This window comes from Prenolepis imparis, unplaced genomic scaffold (genome assembly GCF_030444845.1).
Source record: "Prenolepis imparis isolate NDT839.2.m4 unplaced genomic scaffold, iyPreImpa1.0 SCAF_17, whole genome shotgun sequence".
Lineage (NCBI taxonomy): Eukaryota > Metazoa > Arthropoda > Insecta > Hymenoptera > Formicidae > Prenolepis > Prenolepis imparis.
Window position 1 is genome coordinate 1,122,507 of NW_028141175.1, and position 22,996 is coordinate 1,145,502.

At 35.3% G+C, this 22,996-nt stretch overlaps 1 protein-coding gene across 2 annotated transcripts in view; it reads right to left on the reverse strand.

The window, feature by feature from the left end:
- Positions 1 to 350: 350 nt before the first annotated feature.
- LOC145946592 (uncharacterized) overlaps positions 351 to 22,996 on the reverse strand; it is a 52,818-nt gene continuing 30,172 nt past the window's right edge. Inside the window, exons 2-10 of one of the 2 annotated variants that reach the window (XM_083056299.1) lie at positions 15,721 to 15,791; positions 10,357 to 13,621; positions 9,568 to 9,736; positions 9,075 to 9,182; positions 6,520 to 6,687; positions 5,093 to 5,335; positions 2,327 to 2,593; positions 1,727 to 2,041; positions 351 to 1,206 (exon numbers count right to left, since the gene is read on the reverse strand). In XM_083056299.1, the coding sequence (XP_082912425.1) occupies positions 1,153 to 1,206; positions 1,727 to 2,041; positions 2,327 to 2,593; positions 5,093 to 5,335; positions 6,520 to 6,687; positions 9,075 to 9,182; positions 9,568 to 9,736; positions 10,357 to 13,621; positions 15,721 to 15,763 (4,632 nt within the window). In that variant the 5' untranslated portion in view covers positions 15,764 to 15,791 and the 3' untranslated portion in view covers positions 351 to 1,152. Of the gene's footprint in view, positions 1,207 to 1,726; positions 2,042 to 2,326; positions 2,594 to 5,092; positions 5,336 to 6,519; positions 6,688 to 9,074; positions 9,183 to 9,543; positions 9,737 to 10,356; positions 13,622 to 15,720; positions 15,792 to 22,996 lie in introns of both variants that reach the window. The other variant, XM_083056298.1, reaches the window with a different exon arrangement.

The following is a 22,996-nucleotide window of genomic DNA, read 5'->3' on the forward strand; positions in this document are numbered from 1 at the left end:
ACACACAAATCACGAATTGAAATATACTCTGTACAATAACAATAACAATAATAACAAAAAATATCTATTGGTTTGGAGAAGAAAATCAAAATCAGCGCTTGTGATGTCTGAATATTATTATAAGAAAAAATTAATTGTTGCGTTATCGAGGATAATTATTATATATGCGATCATGCCATATACACACGCACACGACTTTTCGTGCTTGATAATAAATTATTTTAAAATATTCTCGAATTTTCTCTCAACATTATATAATTATTAGAAAATCAGAAATATAATAATTGATTTCAATATTAAAGTTTCAATCAAACTTATCTTTCGCTTAGTTTTGGTTTTTGATATTCCCGAAACATTGTGAGTCACAGCAATTAACATTAACGTAAAATTTTAACATAATCTTAGGAATATGCAAAAAATAGTGCCGTTATTTGAAGGATCGGAAATAGATTCTCTTTGTTAAACATTGTTTAGTATACAACAGTCAATTCAGATTATTTATTCTTATATGTAGATTGTAATTTATAAAACGTCACGATACACAAAATTTTAAATACTTAGATTGCTTCACGTAAATTTACACATACGAATGACCATAAAAACCTTTTTTTTTTAAGGAACAGAAACATCTTTGGATATCCCTAAAATTTTTATAGAAATTTTACAGGATCAGCATCGAAACAAATTGCACTGATATTAACAAACTTATAAATAATCCATATATATCACAAATTAATTTCAAACTTCGCTATAATACTTTAGGTAACATTTATTTCTTCGCAAGTCCAGAGTTTTTGTCGCTACACATATAACAGTCAGTATTCTAATAAAATACACACATATCCACCCTGTTTTATATACCTTATATATTTCGTGATCACTATTTCGTCTTATATAACTTAGGCGCATATGACAGAGAGTCCTTTTCCCTCTTTTCTTGAGAGCCTCCGAAATATTAGGAATGCCTTAAATCAGAAGCAACATTTGGCATATCTTTTATATACCTATTTCCATCAATCCGTGCACTTTTTTTTTTATTAACGCGAGAATTTTTTCGCATAAAGTGAAATCTTTCGATTTCGCATATGCATATTATCCCCTATAATCAGACATTCTAATTGAAATCCAGTTTCACGGGTTCTCGTGCATTCTTCACGTCGATTCCAACACGCCGCCGGCGAGTTTCGTCGCGTACAGATTTAGTGCCTTCGAAAAAGAAAATTTTACTTCAGATTATAGCGCGACGACGTCATGGAAATTCTGGTCATACATATAGATTGACTCATCTTCCGGCAACTAACGTATATATGATAAAGATAACGAGAATACTTAATTTTGCATAAACTGTGCATTTATGATATTTGAAATTTTTAATCATTTTTGCGCTTATGTCAATTTATGTCTAAGATATAATAAAAAAAAAGATAATTGTATTTTTATTTCTAGATCTCTTTGATCTAATTATAATCCATCTAATTTTTTTTTTAATAGAGAAATACTTTTCTATCTCTTTTTATTTTACATGTATATTTTTCATGCAAAATGGAGTATATTAAATAAATAATCAAACTTCTATACTTATTTTTAAGAGCGAGAAACAACTTTCAGTAAACAATAACTTTATAATTTACTTCGATAAAAACGATCGCTGTGCTGACCAGGGCTCTAATTTGCATTTTCGTGCAAATTAGAGCGATCGTAAATAGAATTGAACGTGAATAATCACCTTGTATATGAAAGCGTATTGCTCCTTGGTCTGAACTGCGCCGGCACGGTCTCGCCTGATGGTGTAAACTACCCTCGGCACATCCACGGTCCTCGTAATCTCGTATTGTCTAATCCCTAGGTCGAGGGCTATTAGGGTGCCGGTGCGTCCTGTGCCGGGACTGCAGTGGACCACGATGGGTCCGGGACCGCCACGTTGAAGTGCTCTCGCTTCGAGCAGCACCGCTATTAGGCCTGTGCCGTCCGATTGGACGCCACTCACCGGCCATAGGTACCAAATGTGGTATACCTCTCGGAACGTATTGTTCTCCAGATTCTGCAATTTAATTAATTTCTCTATGTCGCTGAATATTTGCACAACCGCACAACTATTAAAATTATCGATACTCCTGGACGTTATCATTTATATATAGATCTCTCGCGGTATTGAATATCCTAAACTTTTCTCGATAAACGATATTTGTGATTGATATTTAATTAATCAGCTTGAAGCAAATGAAAATTATTGGAATAATTGAGGGGTATCGTCGATTGGATTTATCAAGATATGCTTCAAAAAATTTATACAGTTCTAGGATGAATCTTTAGGATAAATCTTTACCTTTAGGTGAAGCGAAGAGATAGCGTATTTCTCTTTGGTTTCCCGCTTCTTCAGGGTGACTTGGAAGTCACCGTAAAGCCGGTGACAGTCGGTTATCTCCGACGGTGGAATGTATTCCGTACATTTTTCCACTTCGTTCTCGACGAGATCAGTCAGCATGATGATTACCTTGCACTGCTGTTCCCAGATCATTCGCCAAAAGTCGGTAACGGTCGACTCTATTGGCGCTTGGCACGCGATATAATACTTTGTAGCGTTTTTAGGTCCCTGAAACACCGATATGCGTCTTTAAGTCTACATTGAAATTCTAAATAGCTACTTCGTATACTTTCACTTGAAATAAACGCTGCTATGTTCTCACATTGCTGCTTTGTGTGTTTTTACACTATGTCCGAAAATAAGAAAGTGAATTGCCCAATTTAGGAATTTCAATTGTTTCGTCTAATATTTAATTTTATATTAACATTAATTATATACAATATACTCGTAAAATGATGCTAGAAAATTTATGCGTCAATAAATTTGACAAAAATAAGCAATAGAATGGAGACTTGCATTTTCTCTCTAATATTTTACATCTTTTTCTAATATTATATCTTTAAGAATGATTCTAATGTCGCAGTATCTCGTTTCATTTTCCCTGACACGATCTATCTTAAATACATCTACTTTCCATCTGTTTACAAGGGATTGTTACTCGCAACGCATTTCATTTAGATGCGCAGTCGTGTTTTCGGCAGAGAGGTGTTACGCGATCTTATTAAGCGTCAAGTAAAACTAATTACACGTCAGACAGCGTTCCATTTGGCGCGCATTAATGGCTGTACGCTGCGTAATTGCGTACACAATACGCGTTACGTATACAAAGTGGAAGCATTGCGAATGCCGGATCGATTGTATTGCCGCGATATGAAGCACTCATATAAGGACGACAGTAATACCGATATAAATGCGTTTATCGATCAGAGTCGATTCGTTCCCTAATGGAAGTCTCGTTCGTTTCCGTCGAGTCTCACGCGCAGAAGAGAGTCTTAATACCGATGTAAATAATAATGAGCTTACTGTAGGTTTAGAAATGTCAGGCACGGAAACACAATTTTTTATATAATTTGTTATGTATTTTATATTTTGTATATTTTTCAAATTTTTAGCTTTCGAATTTCTGTGTATTTTTGGGAGTGGAAAAAATTATTTCTAAATTAAATCGAAGTTAAAACAATTGTCGTATGTAACTCTGCGAATGCATGTGACAATTATTATATAAACCGTATTACGAGACGCGACATGCACATGTAATGTATTCGCAATTCGCAACATCTCTCCGCTATTTATGCAACGGATGAAATTCCGACAACAAGTTTTTTCCTGATTACTACTATTATTACGGATTGCCGCTGTCCGAGCATTTTATGCCTTATTATGCAATTTTATGAACTACATAATCGCGATATCTTTTTTCACATACTTCAAAAAATTTTTAAATAATGATAAAGTATTATTGAAAAAAAAAAACAAAGAATCTTGAAAAGAGTAGTCTTTTAATAGGTTTATATTGTTTAAAAACAATTTTTTATTTTGTATTTTTAGACATTAATGTAAAAGTTAAGTTTTAAATTATTTCAAAGTTTAGTTATGTTAATAATTTAAGTCCACACTCTAACGATCCATAATTCTTAATAAAAAATGAATTATAAAATTTCATCTAAAATTCTATCAAAATTTATGCATTATACATATAAACTTGTAGAAACTTCTATGCGTGTATATATTATATTACTATTTTTAATTTTGTTGTATATTACGCAATATATTTTTCTACATATATTTTCAATAATAAGAAGAATCAATAAACATATTTCAAAAAATTCTAATTTTTCAATTCTTGAAAAAATCCACTTTTAAATATGCACGTAATTTTTTTCGCTCTTTAGAGATTTCCTTAAAACGTACGAGTGGCACACATATTCCCGATGCATCCTCCATATGCAATGTAATGTAATGTATGCAAACGATTAACCTTTGCACCTCTTTGACCCCGTTTTGTGGAAACTATTGCGATTAAAAAGGCAAACTAGTTATTTTGCGCGAACAATTCCTGACGCTTCCGCGTCTGGATTCCCAACAGTTTTATACGCGATACAATGCACTCACTTTCCCGGCGCGACGTGTTACGCAACATTCCTTTCCCACGAGCTGCGCAAAAACGCTTTGTTAGTTTTTAACACGTTATAGCATTCACTGTATCGCGACTGACATAATCCGATCTCGCGTATGATTATCCTAATGACATCAGAATAATTAATATCAAGTTCTCGTTTGGTCTCCACGCTTTAAAACGTGTTTTATCTCTCGTTTTTGGCTCTCGTCGCTCTCGCTATCGATTAAAAAATTAACTCACGTTACGTGAAAATATCGCGGATACGTGAAATTTTTAATAACAGCCGCGCATGCAATCTCGACTGTTATTTCAATCTCCATTTTTTATGAATTCTAAAGGATTCCGATAGGTTTTAATTTTTATATAGGAATTAAACTCCGACTTTATATCTCAAATATAGGCAATAAACCCACAGTTTTTATTTAGAGATCTAAAAGAAGAGCTTTTGGTAAAACTGTCGATTAAATAGTTTCAAAGGAGAGTGATTCGAAATTGTTTAAGATGATCAAAGTAGATGTTAGATCGAAAATTGAGATTAAAAGTAGGAGAAAAATGTCAACTGTTCGAAACCAAAAGGGTTGATCAAGGATTTGATGAAAAGATCTTACCCGCACATAACTGGCGTTGATGTACTCGGTCGAGGCATCATTGTTCAGCTTCTGTAACTGCACCCTCGTTTCCGGAAGTGGTATCACGTTCGCGTATCTATTCTTCACTTCAGCGCCCGGGGGCAACTCGTCTATCTTTCCTGAAACTTGAGGTATACCCGCGAACTCCTCGTTGATTGCGTTAACGTCGTTACAGAAAGATGAAAGCCCGGCGAAGTTCAGGGGATGGGAGGGAATGGCGCTCTGAAATAAGAAAATGTCTTTCGTGAAGAGGGAAACGTGGCCTCGTTTTCTTTGATCAAGCGCTACAGGGAAAGATTACTCAATATCGAAAAATTTGATGCGAAAAATAGGGTAAAAATTTAATTGAACGGAAAAATACATAATATGATTTCAACAGAAATTATGAGGCAATTTTAGTGGACTGTGATAAATCTGCGTTTACAAATTGAAAGCCAGAGAATAAATTATATTAGATATTGATAACTATAATGTACATATGTATCAATCATTATATTTTGTATATAATTTTACATTATAATATTAATAAAATATCAATAAAAATCATAAATATTTTAAAGAGAGTTATTTGTGCCAAATAATTTCTTGCATAATTAAAAGTCAAACATGATACATATTGTTGCTAATGCTGATAAATTAATGTTTTCCAAGCTAAAATAATTCATCTATTTATGCATCATGAATGTACAAACAGATCTAGTTACCTCTGTCGAGAACAGAGTTTACAAAGCCTGCTAGCAGATACAATTTATGCAGAATCTCTCTCAAAGAATTCAATAATGTTGGCAGAAATCTAAGTAAAGCAGTGTCAATGTTTTGATAATAGAAAATTATATGATAGCTCAATAATAGAAATCAATAATTTGCTCTGTAATCGAATCTATCGTTAAATTATTAATATATATTTCTATTATATTTAGCTATTTAGATATGAACAATATATATATTATTGTTAACAACTCTTTTACCTGAAAAAACGCGTTTTTTAGATACACTTCTATACTTTTGTAACACGTAGTAGCTATAAAAAAGAAAATCAATGCTGTAATTTTAATGAAAAAAAAAATACAATAACTATACGTTAAAAAACAATCGTCCGTTTAAAAATATATATTTATTCGATTAAAGTCAAAATATCAATATTTTTCCTTGTTATTATATCAGTCCGTATTTTTTAATCGTATTCCACAGAAATATACATATCTTTAAATTGAACTATTACATGTTAACCAAACAGACAATAATATTTGCATATGTGCGCATAGAAGGAGGAATCGAAAACTGTTTCTCACAAATCCTATAGTATTATATTACAATCAATAAACAAAGAATTATATTCCCACGAATAGTACGCGAAGTAAAATTTAAGTATTATCATGATTTATAATCTCTCTTCCCAAACTTACGGAATCTTCGAAGGTCGGGTTGCCGTAGCTCCTCTTGGAGGATCTCACCGCGTTCTTGCGCCTTACGCTGTTATAGGTCGAAACGTTGTCGAGGCTGTAAGCGTCCAAGGATACTGGTCGGCAACGTTCTCCGTAGTTGAACCTCGTTTGCCTCTTTCTCATTATAAACTGAAAATGATCGCAGCTAAGATTAGCGATTGTTATAGCTCAAGCTTAAATGAACGCTCAAAGCCCATCTAGCAGTTTTACTGTGTTCGCAATTTCGTACTCTCTTTCCGTAATAATCCTAGCTCATCTACGAATACTCACAATGTCTCGAAACGCGGTAGCGGTTAACTTAGTGGCCATGCAGTGAACCGAAAACTGCAGTTCGCCCCAGCATGCAAAATATATTTAGACAAACGATAAAGGTGTGTCGCGGATTTTTATTATAATCTTTGATTTAATAATAATAATTTATATTCTTTTTTTAAATTTATCTATATAAGAAGAAATAGTATGAAGTAGACAGATGCAAATCATAATATCGTTGACGTGTCAATTGTAATAATAAATTGCAACTTGTGCTTTTTGACTTCTCGTTACGATTGAGACCAACGACACAGTTGTATTGTCAATTACATCATATGACCGACATATCCGAAAAGAAATGATGGAAATCTGGCGACGGTCAGCGAAATGGAGTTACGAGAGTTCGCGAAACGCGTGACAGGTGGGCTATTTCAACATCGTCATTCGCGTGCACAACAAACACGACCGCAAGAAACGACGCAGTGGGGCTGATGAAGCGTGGAACGTCGATTGCTGGCCAATCTAATCAACCGTTCAAGGCTGGATAACCACACGCGTGAACATTTTATTCCTTCTGGAAAGAAGACGCGTCAGCCGATCCTTTCATCGTTAATTATTGTGCTATATATCACAATGCCATCGATATATTTTGTTTTACGGGATAATCTCGCTTACGTACAATTTTGCGTTTAATGAATTTTCTCCGTAATAAATCGCATCAATTTAATACGGTATTTTTTATCGCGTTATTGACAATCATTTTTTATTTTATTTGTAATATTTTATATAATTTACGACATCGATTCGATCGTTGCAGATATTTTTCTATAAAAAAACATGTTTTACGTTAAATTTACTATCTTAACAAAGTTGACCGGTCAATTGATTCAGGAAAGATTGCTTTTCCAACAACGAGAATATAGTTTCGAAAATGGGATGGATACCGTTAGAAATTTCTTGGCGTAATTTTCTTTCTCTTCCTTATTAATTGATTCGTTAAGTTTCGTCGGTTTACATTCCGCTCGATGTTCTATGACTATGATTATATTACACGTTCATTAAAATTAATTGTGCACGCTACGCGAACACTGTATTAATGTTACTGATGAAAATGCTGCGCGAAGCTCTTGTGGTAACGTTATTACAGAAAAAAAAAAAAATAAAAAAATCGTAACATTAGACTGTAAAAAAAAAAAAACAGAGAGAGAGTCGTAGGAGTAAAGTGTATGTAATGTGACACAAGCGTTATATTTCGCGATTAATTTTTGCAATTTCTCGCGTTTTCGCTAGATATTCAAGGATCCGCAAACTTCTCCCTCTCCCGTCTAATAATGCTTACGTAAATAAAATATCAATTATAGGAATATACAATAATTTACCCAAGTTTCTCGTGAAACGATTAACTCGCAAGTCGTGCATACATATACGCTCGTCAAATAGAAACGAGATGTCAACGTAAGCGTGATTAAAGAAATAGAAAAAAAAAATTGTATAATAAGCCTCGCGATTATCTCGCAAAAGTAAAATGAAGAAAAAAGATACAATCTCTCGTGTAAAACATATTATGCATGCATTGCGTACTATCGCGTCATCCGCACGACGAGGAAGAGACATCGTCTTTCACCTCTCCCAGGTGACAACACACACAGACACACACATATATAGTAGGCATATTATCATGAACTGTTACGTACGCTGCAAGAGAATTATGAGTGTGGACAGACGGAGGGAGACGTGTAAGACCTCGCGAATGCAGATTTATCGCCATGCAAGCGCGACGCAGCAGGCTAAACATCAACGAGCATAGATTTTCGCGGACCTGCGCAGCTGTATCTTAAAACATTAGTATTTCCTGTTTCGATTCTTCGGTAAAACGCGCTACGTGAGGTGTAAAACGCGACATAAGAGAGAAAAAAAGAAGATACGACATGCGTTCGCATTCAGAATTCCAAGATGAGACAGAGAAAGTCACCTATATACGTATATATACGAACGATTCGAGCTTTTGAGATTTCTCTCGCAATTATACGCCTCGCAAAAATGTCAATCAAAACATCAATCAGCCTTGCCTGTATGTTGCACGCCAATCGATTTCGAAAGTGCGTTTCGCGCGAAGTATCTTTTATTTCGCATAAAAGATAAATAATTCGCGATGTCACGTCAACTCGATAGAAATGTCAATCAATACATATTCGAATACAATACCGTAGATATCTCTATTTTTTCGAGGCTGTTAAAAATAAGCGAGTGAATAAATGGCTTACCAGGAGACCAGCCAGAAGCACTAGACAAATGAAGGCCACAGAAGAGACCACGACGACAGCTATCGCATTTCCGGAATCCGCTTCAGGTACCAGAAGAAACTTGTGTATCTGAAAGGAATCAATGACCTGAGGAAATTTAATAAAGAAACTCCATCAATTATATATTGATTAGGTTGACCGAGTATGATCTAAATTACTTTTATTATAAGATGCAACGTCGATCAATCATAATGTAACAGAGAAGGAGCGCTCCGTAGAGAAACATCTTCAACATCTTCAACCGAGAATTACTTCCGAGGTGATGAAAGATTCTCGGCTGATGAACGGAAGTGTTAAATTTTAACGAGAAGTGCCAAAGGAACAAGAGTTGTAATAGACTTTCGCTGATGTTCGACAGAACATAATTACTAACACTATATATACATACATTCTAATCCGCGCCCGATCTCCTCCGCCGTTTTCAACTTACTCTCATTGGGAAGTTGCGAGACACCTTGTATAAACTTGGTAGAATCTTCGTCATGGCGGCGTCGAATTTGTTGTCCTCATCAACGATGTAAACCAGAATCGAAGTTAGGGAACCGTCCATGGGTGTTAGAGATGAATTTGCCGGCTCCGGACAAGGGTTTTGATGAATGATGATTTGCTTCGGCAATACGAGTCTGCAAAACAAATTATCGCGATATGTAACGAGTGCTAAATACGTATGTTGGTTGAATTTTTTATTTTTCTTTTATTTTTAGCTAAATATAATATTTTTTATTCAAAATTTTCAAGCTTTGACGTAAACAAATATTGATGTAAATAACATTCTTTATTATATGTGCTGCAGAGAATGTCATTTTATATTAAAATAAATTTCCATATTCTCTATAAATTTGGAATGTAAATCTATGATTCTGAATGTACAATTTATCATTGCTTTAATTGCCAGATATATATTTACATTTATAAAACAATATTGCTGTTATATATGTACATACATTATCTATCTAAGCAAGAGAGATTTTTATCTGTTACTAACAAACGACGTATTTAAATTTTATCGATCGTACATTTACATTTAATTAATCAAATATTTAAATATGCCGAAAAGTTTTATTAATAAAAAATTTTAATTATATTTCCACACAAAATATAAAATTAAAATATTTTTAATAAGTAAAACATCCTAATTATAATAGATATTTAATTACGCAATATAAATAACATTTAGTATAACAAATTAAAAAAAAATAGCGACGTTAAGGAGAAAAATAAAGAGAAATTTTTCGAAACTTACTTGTCCATGCCGTTTGTGAGGACATCCGCGAGCGCCTTCTTCAAGTCCTGCAGCCGAGGACAGACCTCGTGGAGAGTACCCTCGATAACAATTTTCACCAGTAACGTGATCTCGTCCGCCGATAGAACCTGGATATTTTCCGTTGTCTCCTCGTCAGGCAGATCCGCGAAGCTAGATGTACTCCAGACAATTCTCGTCTCCACGGTACTTGTGGCGAACGGAAGTGAAGGGCTCTTCGTGGCGTTGGTCGTGACGCCTGATTTCGGCGGAAGTTCCATCGCGCCTGGAGCGGATGTCTCGGTGACGTTCGCGTCGAAACTTGAGTCCTTAGACTCTGAAGGAGTCTCGGTAACGCTAGAGGCTCCTGCGGTGACGCTCGTGAGATCGACTGTAACTTCGGAATACTTGGTGAACTCCGTGTGATTGCTCTGATCCTCGGAAACGATCCGAATAACTGGAGGATCTCTGCTTTCGACAGTTTCGTTGTTGCGTTGAATGATCGATACTTGATCCGTCGTTGACGCTTCGTCTTCGGTGGTCATCGGAAGTTCGGTGGACTCTTCGAATTTCGTCGTGGTGATCGCGTCCTCCGTTGAATTACCGGACAAATCTCGTATCGACGTGGTACTCGAAGGCATTGTTTGCGCCTCCGAAGTTCGCCCTTCGATTTCGTTTCTCTCGGTAGTGTTATTCGCCGAAGAAACAGCCTCCGTGAGACTGACGAACTCGAATTCGATGGACGTAGTTGTCGGAATTCGCGACTCGTCGGGGTTTAACGTGGCAGAAGAAGATTCGGTGGTTCGATTAATGTTCCTGGAAGCCTGCGAAGGATGGGAGGTGACGTTCGCCTTCGTGGTCGATTCCGTGAAATTGTCGGAAATCGCTACGGCAGCTGTGCTCATCTCCACTGCTGACGCCGTCCAAGTTGTAGACGTGTTCGCTTCCGTCGCTTTCTCCACAGGAACCATTGTTGATTCGGTAACGACGAGGGTTGAGCGTATCATCATAGCTTCTTCCGGTTCCATCTGAATATCCGTGTTCGGAGGAATCGTCTTTGACGCATTCGGCATTTTCGTGGAACGCAACGTTGACGATTCCGTCGTTTCGCCGGAATACGATTTCACTACCTTGCTGTCCGGAGTCGAGCTGACTTCCGTTATTCCATTTCCGGTCACATCGTAACCCTCGTCTCTAACCGCGGTCGCTTTCTCTGCCTCTTTTGCACCTGACACGTCATTGTCATTTGAGCCTCTCGCGGCCTTATTTACGCTGTTGTTAAATCTCTCCGGAAAAGTTTCGTTTGTTCGTCCAACAACAGTTGAAACAATCGGAATCGCCGTCGCAGACATTAGAGAGGAGGGGGTTTCCGTCGTGAAATTCGCGGATTTGTCAATATTTTTCTTATCTAGTTTCTGCTGTTGAATGCTGTTTTCGATCACAACGGAAGGTTCCGTGACAATAAACTTCTTTTCGGATTCACCTCTTCCGATCGTGTTTTCGTAAGTTTCCTCGGTGACACCTTCGTTCTCCAATTTCGAACTGGTCTCTGTTGTCATCTGTAACGATTCCCTGTTGGATTTTAAATAGGGATAAGGTTTCTGATCTATTCTTTCCGTGCTAGAATTGTTCCGCAAACTCGGAGTGACCGATGATGACGTTTCGACTCTTCCGTCGATTTTTATCGACGGTGTAGATTTCACTTCAATGCTCGGGAACTCGTTAACTCTGGAAAAACCGATAGTTCGGCCTTGCGGAACAGGACTAGGAGTGGCTTCATCAATGAATGAAGCATGTCCTTCGAGTCGCATGCTCTGAGTCGTTGTTTCGGGCAATTTTACCTGACTCTCGGGTTTCCCTATCGATTTCCGCTCTTCCGTACCATCTGTACTCTCGATGGTCGTGTTGATGGCGAAGGAGTTTTGTTCGTGGCGGTTCTCGTTCCCGGTCTCTTCTTTTCTCTCGACGTAAATGGCTGCATCCTGGTTGTCCAATTCATTAAAGTGCGAATCGTTTTTTGCGGTGTCGTTCACGGTGGATACGATCCTCAATGTCGGTTGATGGCTCACATTCTTAACGACTTCTACCTCTTCTTTCGGATCATTTTTCCCGCGCGATTCACGAGCGTCGATGGAGTGGTTATCCGAGCCAGCTCTAGAATCCTTTTCCGATAAAGTTCTGTAAACATGATTGTAGTTCACGTGCGTGTCGTTAATTAGCGAAATGCTCCCTTCGTCTCCCTTTTCATCGATTTTTTCCAGATCAAGTGCTTCGGACGCCGTTGTCCTTAAATCGTTCGCATTTTTTTTCGATCCTGAAGAATCTTCTCGCTGAAGACCGCGCGCTGTAGTCAATTCTCGATCACGACCATTTTCTAGTTCATGATCCTCCACCTTCAAATCAGCCGAAATTACATCTTTGTTTTTTCTCGACTCGCTTTTCGAGACCTCCTTGTCAGACTTTATACCTTTGTCCTTCTTTTCGTCGAATTTCATGTCTTCGATTATCAATTTTGAATACGTCGAGGAGAGATCTCCTCCGATAGATTTAATGGTCGTTGTTTCTGGTTTATTTGCTGCAGTTACATTTTTTTTCTCCTCGTACTTGGCAGAGGATTGCTCCTCTACACGCTTAGATTCCGAGGATTTTACAAGATTCGCCTTTAATTTCTCGTCAACAATTTCTTCTTCCGTACTTGAAGAGATGATTGTATCGGATGTTCCTTCGTGGTTGGAAAATTCCTGAAGTGTGGCGTTCCCAGAGTTCTTCTTGCTGTCCTGCTTCGAGTCGTTGGAAGCCAGCTTCGTGGCTACAATCAATTCGTTCGTGCTAGAGAGTCTGAGAGCGTCTTCAGGGATGACCTTGGCGCTGGTGCTTTTCCCGGAGTTCCCAGCGACGATTTCTTCATACCTCGGCTTTCTGTTTCCATCGACCGACGAATCTTCGGACTCGTCGGTCGATTTTGTCGAATTCGCGCGTGTCGTGTCGCTTCCGTTACGTGACACATTGCTTTTCTCCACGTCCTTACTCGCGTTCTTATCGCTGACGTAGTCATGCGATCCATCTTCCTGGTTGCGAGTTTTTCGATTCGCCGACTCGATATTACCTCCATCTGTTTCCGCGACTGATGGATTCTGATGGATCGAAGAAGTTGTTAAGACCGTCGTAACTTCTTGGGGAGTCGATGCTTCGTGCGAATCAGATTTCTCTGACACAGTGGACGCTTCCGTAACCTCCGCGACCACATTGCCGAAGAGCAGAAAGATTCCTGAATAAGATAGTTCAGTTTTAATTTTAAAACTATATTTCGTTTTCTTTTATTTTCCCAATACGGAGATTATTTGTAATCGTCTTTTGCTCCGAATGTATTATATTAATCATTTATTTATTATAATTCTTTATGTAATTTATATTACAACTTTGAAAACATTTATAGATACACGTGGAAAAATTTCCATTAACAAATTGCCTCCAACTTGTCTCTCTTCCCTGTCTGGATTCTTAAAGATACACATTTGACAATAAAATGATGATATATGATAATAACCCCCCGGAATAAGCGCGTTCGCTGACGCACGAAAACAGAAGTCAACAACGACACGAGTCGACAACTGGTTTTCGACCGAGGCGTGCAAATAAAAATGTGACGAGAGCGTAGATGAGGCGTTTAATGGATCGAAAAACCGGTTGTCCGTGGAATTGCCGGCAAGTTCCTTCGCTATAGCTATAGCTATTCACGCGAGTCTCCGCGATACAGTTCTATACGGGAAATTGAAAGCCCGCGCGACGAAGAGGTATGCGTTTGAATACTTAAGAAGACCTCGGAATTATGCAGGCTTCGAGAGCGTGTCCTCGCGTGTCTCGCTGATCTACGTCTCGATATACATATATACGGGATATATATACACGACTATTCGAAAGAGAGCGTCGGGATAAATATTTATTTTATTGACAGCGCGAGAATTTTCCACCTGACTGCGATACTCTCGATGCTGCTGCGACGTTTGCATCTCTGCGACTCTCGGGCACTCAAGATTTTATGGCGAAATATCGATTTTCTATAGAGGCCGAGTTGTTTCGCACACAAATAAATCTCCATTTTATTCGTAAAATATATCTCCTTTTCTAGAATATATATTTTTATTTCTTGTTTTTAGACTCGCATTCTTTGATATTTTTAAAATGTTTGTTTTTTTAATTCTTTACTTTAATATTAATGTACATCGCGGAAAAATTATATTAAAGAAATGAGAGTAAATAAAGTAACTCGATAAATTTGTGAGTTCTTTCACATAAAAAATGTGTAACGTTGAAACAAAAAATTAATTAATTACATGTTTATTCATTTAGCTTAAGTCTTTTAATAATAGAATGATTCCTAACTCCTCCATTTTACACACACAACACTTTTAACATAATTACTGAGAATTTTCACATAGTTTTCTATATATAATTCCAACGAGTCTTGCTCAATAATATATCTAAATGAAAAGTTAGTTAAAGTAGTTTTACTATCTATAGAAGTGACGTATGTGCATGATTATTGACGTTTTCGTTATTACAGTACAATGTTCAAAAAGGATAAGATATATTATTTAAATTCCTGTACTCACACAGTTGATAAATACTTAATTATTCGCATTTAATTACTTGGACGTCACTAAAATAATTGCTCATTATTATTTATTGCATCAGCGGTTGTTAAAACGCGCTTATCTTACAAACACTTTCTAGCTAATTAACTTTTATAAAACTTTTATCATCATTAGGCTTTAATTAATCTCTAATCTAGAAAACTCACAAAGATACTTTTAAAGACACGTCGATATCTTTTTCTATAAATAAATATGTAAGATATGTGTTTATTTTAGATTTCTATCTAGACTATACATATATACTATATTGCGGTTTATCCGTTTGTCTATCTGTGTTACTTGAAGGATAAAATTTAGATAAAAAAATGTTTATCGGCAGCATTCGCTGTAAATGAAAGGGGGACGAGCCGATGGAAGATTTTGTTGTTAAGCTGCGAGTTACAGTTAACTCGCAGGCGGGCGCGCGTTGCAGTAAAGCTAACAGTACTTGGCGCAGTCACCTCGATTTGGCAGGCTTTACATCACGAGTTCACAATGCAACAGGATGCAGCCGGGAGAAGAAGATGCTCGTCCATTCTCTTTGACGACGGCAACGCCGTCCCGCGCCCGCGCAATACGACATGAAATAAAAATCCCGTGCATATAATCCCCTTTCAGAAACACCGTTCCTCCTTTCCGGAGCAAACGTGCGAACGCAGCCGATATTTCCTCGCGCATATATCGCGAAAAGTAAGAGGGAAGATTTAATATTCTGCCTTTTGTGCCGACTCACCTATACATCCCAATATAAGGATAGACGTTCTTCCACGAGTCATCTCTGTCCGTTAGATCTCCTCGCTCGTTCTGTAACAAATATTATTTTATATTATTTTATAATTGTATATATAAAAAGATATATTATAATAATATTTATAATAAAATTATGAAAAACATTTACAAGTTCTTAGCAATAATGAATAAAATTCTAACAAAAAGACTACGTTTATCTTTTATCTTGTGGAATGTTAGCAGCATCAGTATGCGCATGACATATATGTGGTGCTGATTAAAATTCAAGAGAAAGATGTCGATCGGAAATGAATACGATTCCGCTGTATACTCAGGTTCAATTTTCAACATTGTGAGGATGACCTCGTTTACGAGCCTGCTCACCTTAGGGAGTATAACATAAAACTCCAGACCGCAATGCAGCGCGCAAGCTTTATTAAAACTTTTCATCCTGCAACGAAGATATACAGTATATCTCGGTCAAGGATACGCCGCGCATCTCTCAAAATTCTTTTGAATTTGCGTTTAAATAGTTTTAATATCGAAATTCAATTTCATAAAAAACAGTATAATAGGAGTTGGAAAATATACAATATATTAAATGTGTGTGTGTATGCTGTATATAGTGAATTAATTATATAATAAATTATTAACAATAAATTCTAAATATTATATATTTATATAATAAATTATATTATATTATATAAATTATATTATATTATATATTAATAAATTATATTAAATTATATTATATATTGTATTTATATATAATGTAAGCGTATTTCATACACGACAAGGTTTCACAAAATTTAATGTTTGATCGATAATGTAAAGGAAAAAGAAAATATTGCACTCTAAGGTCAAAAATCGCAATTACTCAATTTTTATAATATGTAGGTTGAGATATATTCCGCTATTCGACGCCTCGTTTCCTGCACGAACGCGCTCGTTGCAACAGCCTATCGTTCATTGAACGAATATCTAACTTTAATTGTAGAAAGTAATCGTAGAAAGTTATACAATATTATATAAAAAAACTTGTGTTCTCTGTAAATGTATTTTTGAAGATTATACGCTGCAATTATAACTAAGAAAAAAATATATTTTGCCAATTTCGATGTATTACATCAAATCAATCACATAAATCTGTACTATGTTATTAGAATCGCAAAAAAGTAGGTCAGCAATTCATGTAATCATTAATAATCGAGAATATCGAAGAAGAAACTTATATATAATTAAAATTTAAAGTCTCGGGGGGGATTACTTTATCAAATATAATAACTTAAATATTCCAGTATCTGACAAAAAAATATTTTATATTATATTTCTATTTTAGATCGTAAACTAAAATTTTATATCGCGTTAATTTGAAATCAACAGCTGCGTGAACTGTATAATTTGTTTTTACTTATTTTTTTTACCGCAAATCGTGTAAAGTGCATCATTATTACGTCCAACGAACCAAATTACTCTAATATAAATTGAGAGCTACATCTTTCTTTGCCTCATGAAATATTCCATTTTATAGTCCTTATTTCAGGGAATGTCGCGGCGAGAGTGCTTTCCTTATTAATTCGGGAGCGAAGTACCCGGGAAAGCGTGTCCAAAGCATATCCATTAAATCTCAGAGGTAACTTTGTGGCGAACGTGGTCCGAGAATGGTCCGCATCATAAGCTAGTACGCGTCATAAAACGGCGCCGACAATCGCAAGTCGTAATATAACGTCATTACACGAGTGCAGATATACCGATATATCTCGTGATAGAATCTGTCTACTGGCGCAATTAACGCCGGCGCGAGATTATCCGGCACTATATCGCAACTTACGAGCAAATACACGTCTTAATTGATTATACCGTATGCACATTGCATGGGAAAATAGCTGCGAGATATGCGTCAGCGCACATTCTTGCTATGGAGCAAACAAGCGTGTGTCTGTAATTAAGCTTCGATCGATTTAATTATCGTGGCGTTAATAGCGTCTACTCGCGCATGATGATCAAAAATTGCGAAATTTGGCTGATATCATGTAAATCGTCTTACGTATCTTAACTAAAACTATGATATTTATTTCAAGAAGCTTCAACTTTAGATTTCTTTCTTCTGTACAGTTCATGAAGAATCCCAGAGAGTTTGACGAAAAAAATGTTTCGTTCCTGATATATAAACATTATATATATATAGCTAAAAATAAATATGTAGCTAAATGTGTATAGAGCAGCATAAATTAATTTAAGGCCAAAATACGTTGTAAAAGAAGGTAGATGAGATTGAAATTTTCTAGAAAATTAACAGAAACCGTCATCGTGTTCCTCTCTCAAAGAAAACTGTATCACGTAGAAAAAATCCAATTTTATATTTTGTAAAATGAACGAAATAATATGAGATATATTATATATTCTATAAAGCACACGTAAATGTTGTGTGGAGGATAAATCTAGCGAAAGACGAGGTTGATGAAGAATTTTGAAATTTCCGCGCAATTAATTATCGCGTGAAAGGATTGCATCATGAAATGCGGAACGACGTCAAAATCAACGACACGTACTTTGCGCTCTTAGCCTATGCGGACGTGTACGAGATTCGTTACATCGTCGTGTCTAGGATGTAGCCCGCGGGGATCATCGGATTCATGCCAGAGTAAAGCGGTAGACCAAAGGAGGTCGACCTCAAGGCTCGTCAATTAGATTAGTACAAGTTAGGATGTCGCCCCGAGGAGTACCAAGTCCAACGTTTAAGTTTCCCGTACAATAATTTCGTACGTTATCATTCGTGCCAATCGAATTCGCGTTTTGTGTACGGCAAACAGAGGTATCGGCTTTGTCGAACGCTCATTCTGGATGTTTGCTTCTAGAACTTCGGAGATCCCACCGTTTATCGTGACCCAAATAGACCAAATATCGAACATCGCGTTTGTACGCGTTATTGTAACCCAACGTTCCACCACGATACGCGTTATATACGCGCGTTCGGATATTATTGGTAAATGAAATTCATCTTCGTATAGGAATCAATGTTACTAGTTTAAAAAATTTAGCGAATATATTTGTTTTCACAGAGAAATTATTTATGATATTATTATATTTAAGAAATATCAATTATAGAGATATTATGTGTTGTGTGGAAAAATGTATTGTCAGATGGATGAACTATTGTTAAGATTATAACATATAATAATTATATATGACATTAATAATTAAAATAAAATTTCTATAAATTTTTTATCATTACTAGAACAACACAAGCGCGCACTACGCGTGCGCCATTCTTCGATTTTATTATTATTCTTCGATATTAAAAAAATGATATTTTTAAAAAAATAATATAAAGTTTGTTTAAACTCGATTAATATTTTTTTTTATAGAAATTAGCCGATTAAAGCGTTAATTTGCTAATTAAATTTTAAAATAATATGTTAAAAAATTAAAATAGTAATATGTTGTAAATAATATGTTATACTATCTTATTCTCGATTAATATTTTTTGACAGAAATCAGCTGATAACTGTCAAAAATATTAATCGTGTTTAAAGTATTATAACATATTATTTAAAACATTATTTTAATTTTTATAACATATTATTTTAAAAATTAATTAGCAAATTAACGCTTTAATTAGCTGATTTCTGTCAAAAAATATTAATAAAGCGAAAATTTGTTATTAAATATTCTAGCTTACATATTTATATTTATATTGTGTATGTATAATGCGAAATAATAAGATTATTCTAATATATGTATGTATTTTATTTGTTACAGGTAACATTGCGATACACAGCGATTTACGCGTCGTGTCGGCGGTGCCGTGTAAAGTGTCGCGCGTCGGGAGTGCCGTGTAAAGTGTCGCGCGTCGGGAGTGCCGTGTAAAGTATCGAGCGATCGTAATTATTCATATTTTCGCGAGTGTCGTGAGCGCTACCATGGACTAAGAGAGGAGGAGGAGGCCCGGGGAGGCATCGGGTGACAGCGGGGCAACTGTGAGGTATGCAATATAAAATCATTTTTTCTAAACTGCATTGTTTATAAGATATTCGACAAACACATAAATTATGTACATACATAATTTGAATATTTTGTTTTCAGATTAATGTGCTGTGTACTACAACTTCGCACTATTGCACGTATCGGTGAGTGAGAAATTGTTTATAACATTTCTATAACGGTAATGGGAGTGTATATATGTTGAAAATATTAACGTAATATGTTTTAAATAATATGTTATAATATCTTATTTGTGATTAATATTTTTTGACAAAAATCAGCTGATAATTGTCAAAAATATTAATCAAATTTAAAATATTATAACATCCCTTTCTAAAAAAAGGCATGTTAAGTCGATTCTCGCAAGTATTGTTGCATCTTTTCCGCGATGCTGATTAACTGTTTCGATTCGCATTGTGCGTTATATTCATTGCATCAAGAGACTGTCATCGCGAAGGTTAGTAGTTTGACAGTTTGTCCAAAATAAAATTAAATAAAATAATAATGTTTTAAATAATATGTTTTAATACTTTAAATTCGATTAATATTTTTGACAGTTATCAGCTGATTTCTGTCACAAATATTAATCGAGTTTAAAGTATTATAACATATTATTTAAAACACATTATTTTATTTTATTTTATTTTGGACAAAGTGTCAAACTGCTAACTCTCGCGATGACAGCTGACAGCCTCTCGATGTTACGAATGTAACGCACAACGCGAATCGAGACAGACAATCAACAGCAGAAAAGAGGTAACAATACTTGCGAGAATCGACTTAACATGCCTTTTGTAGAAAGGATAATTTAAAAGATGGTAACGTGTTTCATGTAATAAGATCAAAATTTTGCTATAAATAATACATGTAATGATATAGCATAAGAAAGAAAAGCATATATATTTAAAACAATAATTCAGTAAATAAATACGACGAGATAATGACTTGTGTAGGTACGAGGTATTGATAGTATTACTAAATTCAAAGAATTTTTTAAACTTTAAATAGCAGCAGCTTCTGTTTTCTATCAATTGCATTACGATGCATACTGTCACTATTTTAGCTTATGTCGCTCCTGAATTAGCCCGTCGTATAGAACGTAAAGTAGTACACGTATACAATGACGGTTCAATGGCCAGCCATTGCATTGGACAAAAAACGGGAATAAAGGATGCATTTTCCAATCTTGCGTCCTTTGTCTCCATTGATTGAAGCACTTTTCCGTTTTCTGTGACGAAAAATCCTTTTTTCGCCGCGAATTGGACCATGCCGTTTACGTTTCTCCGGAACGTGAAACGTATCGAGAGATAGTAGAAAGTTTGCTATAATTCTTTTAAATGCCGAGCCGTGCGAATCACAGCGACGAATATTCTCCGTGTCGCAGAAAATGCAATAATCCATCAAGTTCAATAAATTTGTCAAATATAATGACGAATAATTTGTTTTTAAATTTTTAATTGTAGGATTTTATATTTTTTGTACATCCATAAACTTGAAAAGAAATTTAAAAAAAACACGTTCATGACTCGCTGATAATTTCTTCAATACAATTATTTTTATTTATTATCATATTTATCTATTTATTTATCAATTTTGAAGTTAGAAATTTTATTCTAATTATTTTAAATTTAAATTATTAAGAAACACACACAATGGAATTTAATAAATTTAAATATTAAATCCCATTATTGCGTTTCTTAATAATTAAAATTTAAAATAATTAAAATTAAAATAATTAATAATTAAAATAAAATTTTTTAAATAATTTTTTCTATAATTTATATATATGTATATATATATAAATATAATTATATTATAAACGCGTGCATAAGAAGACTAAGCCCTTTAGCTTGCCGATGTAGAAATTTTCTGCGGTGAAAAGAGCGACAAGAGAGGAAAACGTTGCACTTTCTCTCAGCAGAGAGCGATGCGTCACGAAAAGTAACGAGAACGCGAATAGTCTATATATACCGACGTTGAACTAATCCATCGTCATCACTGAGAAACACATTTCTCGACGATCTAACTTCCCTTCTCGTCTCCTCCTTCTTCCAGATGCGACGCGTCCCAAAAGTGCATATACATATATAAATCGTCTGCGGATTTACGCGTTGCTCAACTTCTTTCATTTACATGCTAATGGAACTACTCGCGGATAGTTAAAGACTCATTGTTGCAAAAGGATTGCTCGTGTGCAAATTCGTCCGTGCAAATTTTTGCATCGTGCACTTTCTCTCGAAAACTTGCATGCGACATGAGTGTCGATCGTAAATTTTGCGTTTTAGTAAAGATTGCGTTTTAATTTCGCGAAACTGAACTAAAATCGATTGCTATAAAAGATTTGACGTGGGTGAAGTTTTCCAATACTTTTCACCACCTTTCTCCATCCCAGAACACATCTTGCGTTTTTTAATAAAGAAAAATGGTTTTTGCAAAGAAGAACAGAAGATGCTCGTATCTCGAGTATGTTTTTTTCACTATCTCGCTGCGGTGTCCTTACGAATACATATTTCTTTTTGCTTAAAAGTTATAGCGAAACTTATATAAACGTCATTTTCCAGATAGTAAAATTCGAAGACTTTCAAGTATAACAAAACCGCCAAGTATAGAACTATATGCAAAGAAAGTCAACGACGAGAAGTTCCGCCTTTAACGACATTCGATGTAACTTTAAGAAAAATTAAATTAAATTTTCCGCCTCTCTATCCGCGACACTTTGCTACATTTTGCAAGTTTAAATAAGAGACGCTTTATAAGGAGAAATTTAGTTTTATAACGAATTGTGCATTCGGAGTTGTATTATATTGCTTCATTAAAATATAATAATTTACATTCAGCAAAGTTGAAATATCTAAAAGATACACAGAGAGAATTTTCTCTTAGAATTTACCCTGAAAATCATGGTAATCGTGGGACAATATGGTATGGAAAAAATTTTATAAGAATTTCTTTAATTAATATTTATCATAATAAAAATAATATCTATTACAATAAAATATAAAATATCTTTGATTAATTTTACTATGCTACTATTATCCCACGATTACCATGATTTTCAGGGTAAATTCTAAGAGAAAATTCTCTCAGTGTACCAGTGCAACAAATGACACTGTATACTAATTATAAGTACTTAAACATTGCGTACTAAGACCGATACACATTCCTCTTCTTCCTTTTACGACGAGACCAATTTGTTCTGCTTCCAATATGCTCGTTTTTCTCATGCTGAAAAAGTCGTATTAGAAGCCATTTCTCTCTCCCTCTTTACGCTGTTTCACCTCGGCAAATTTACATTC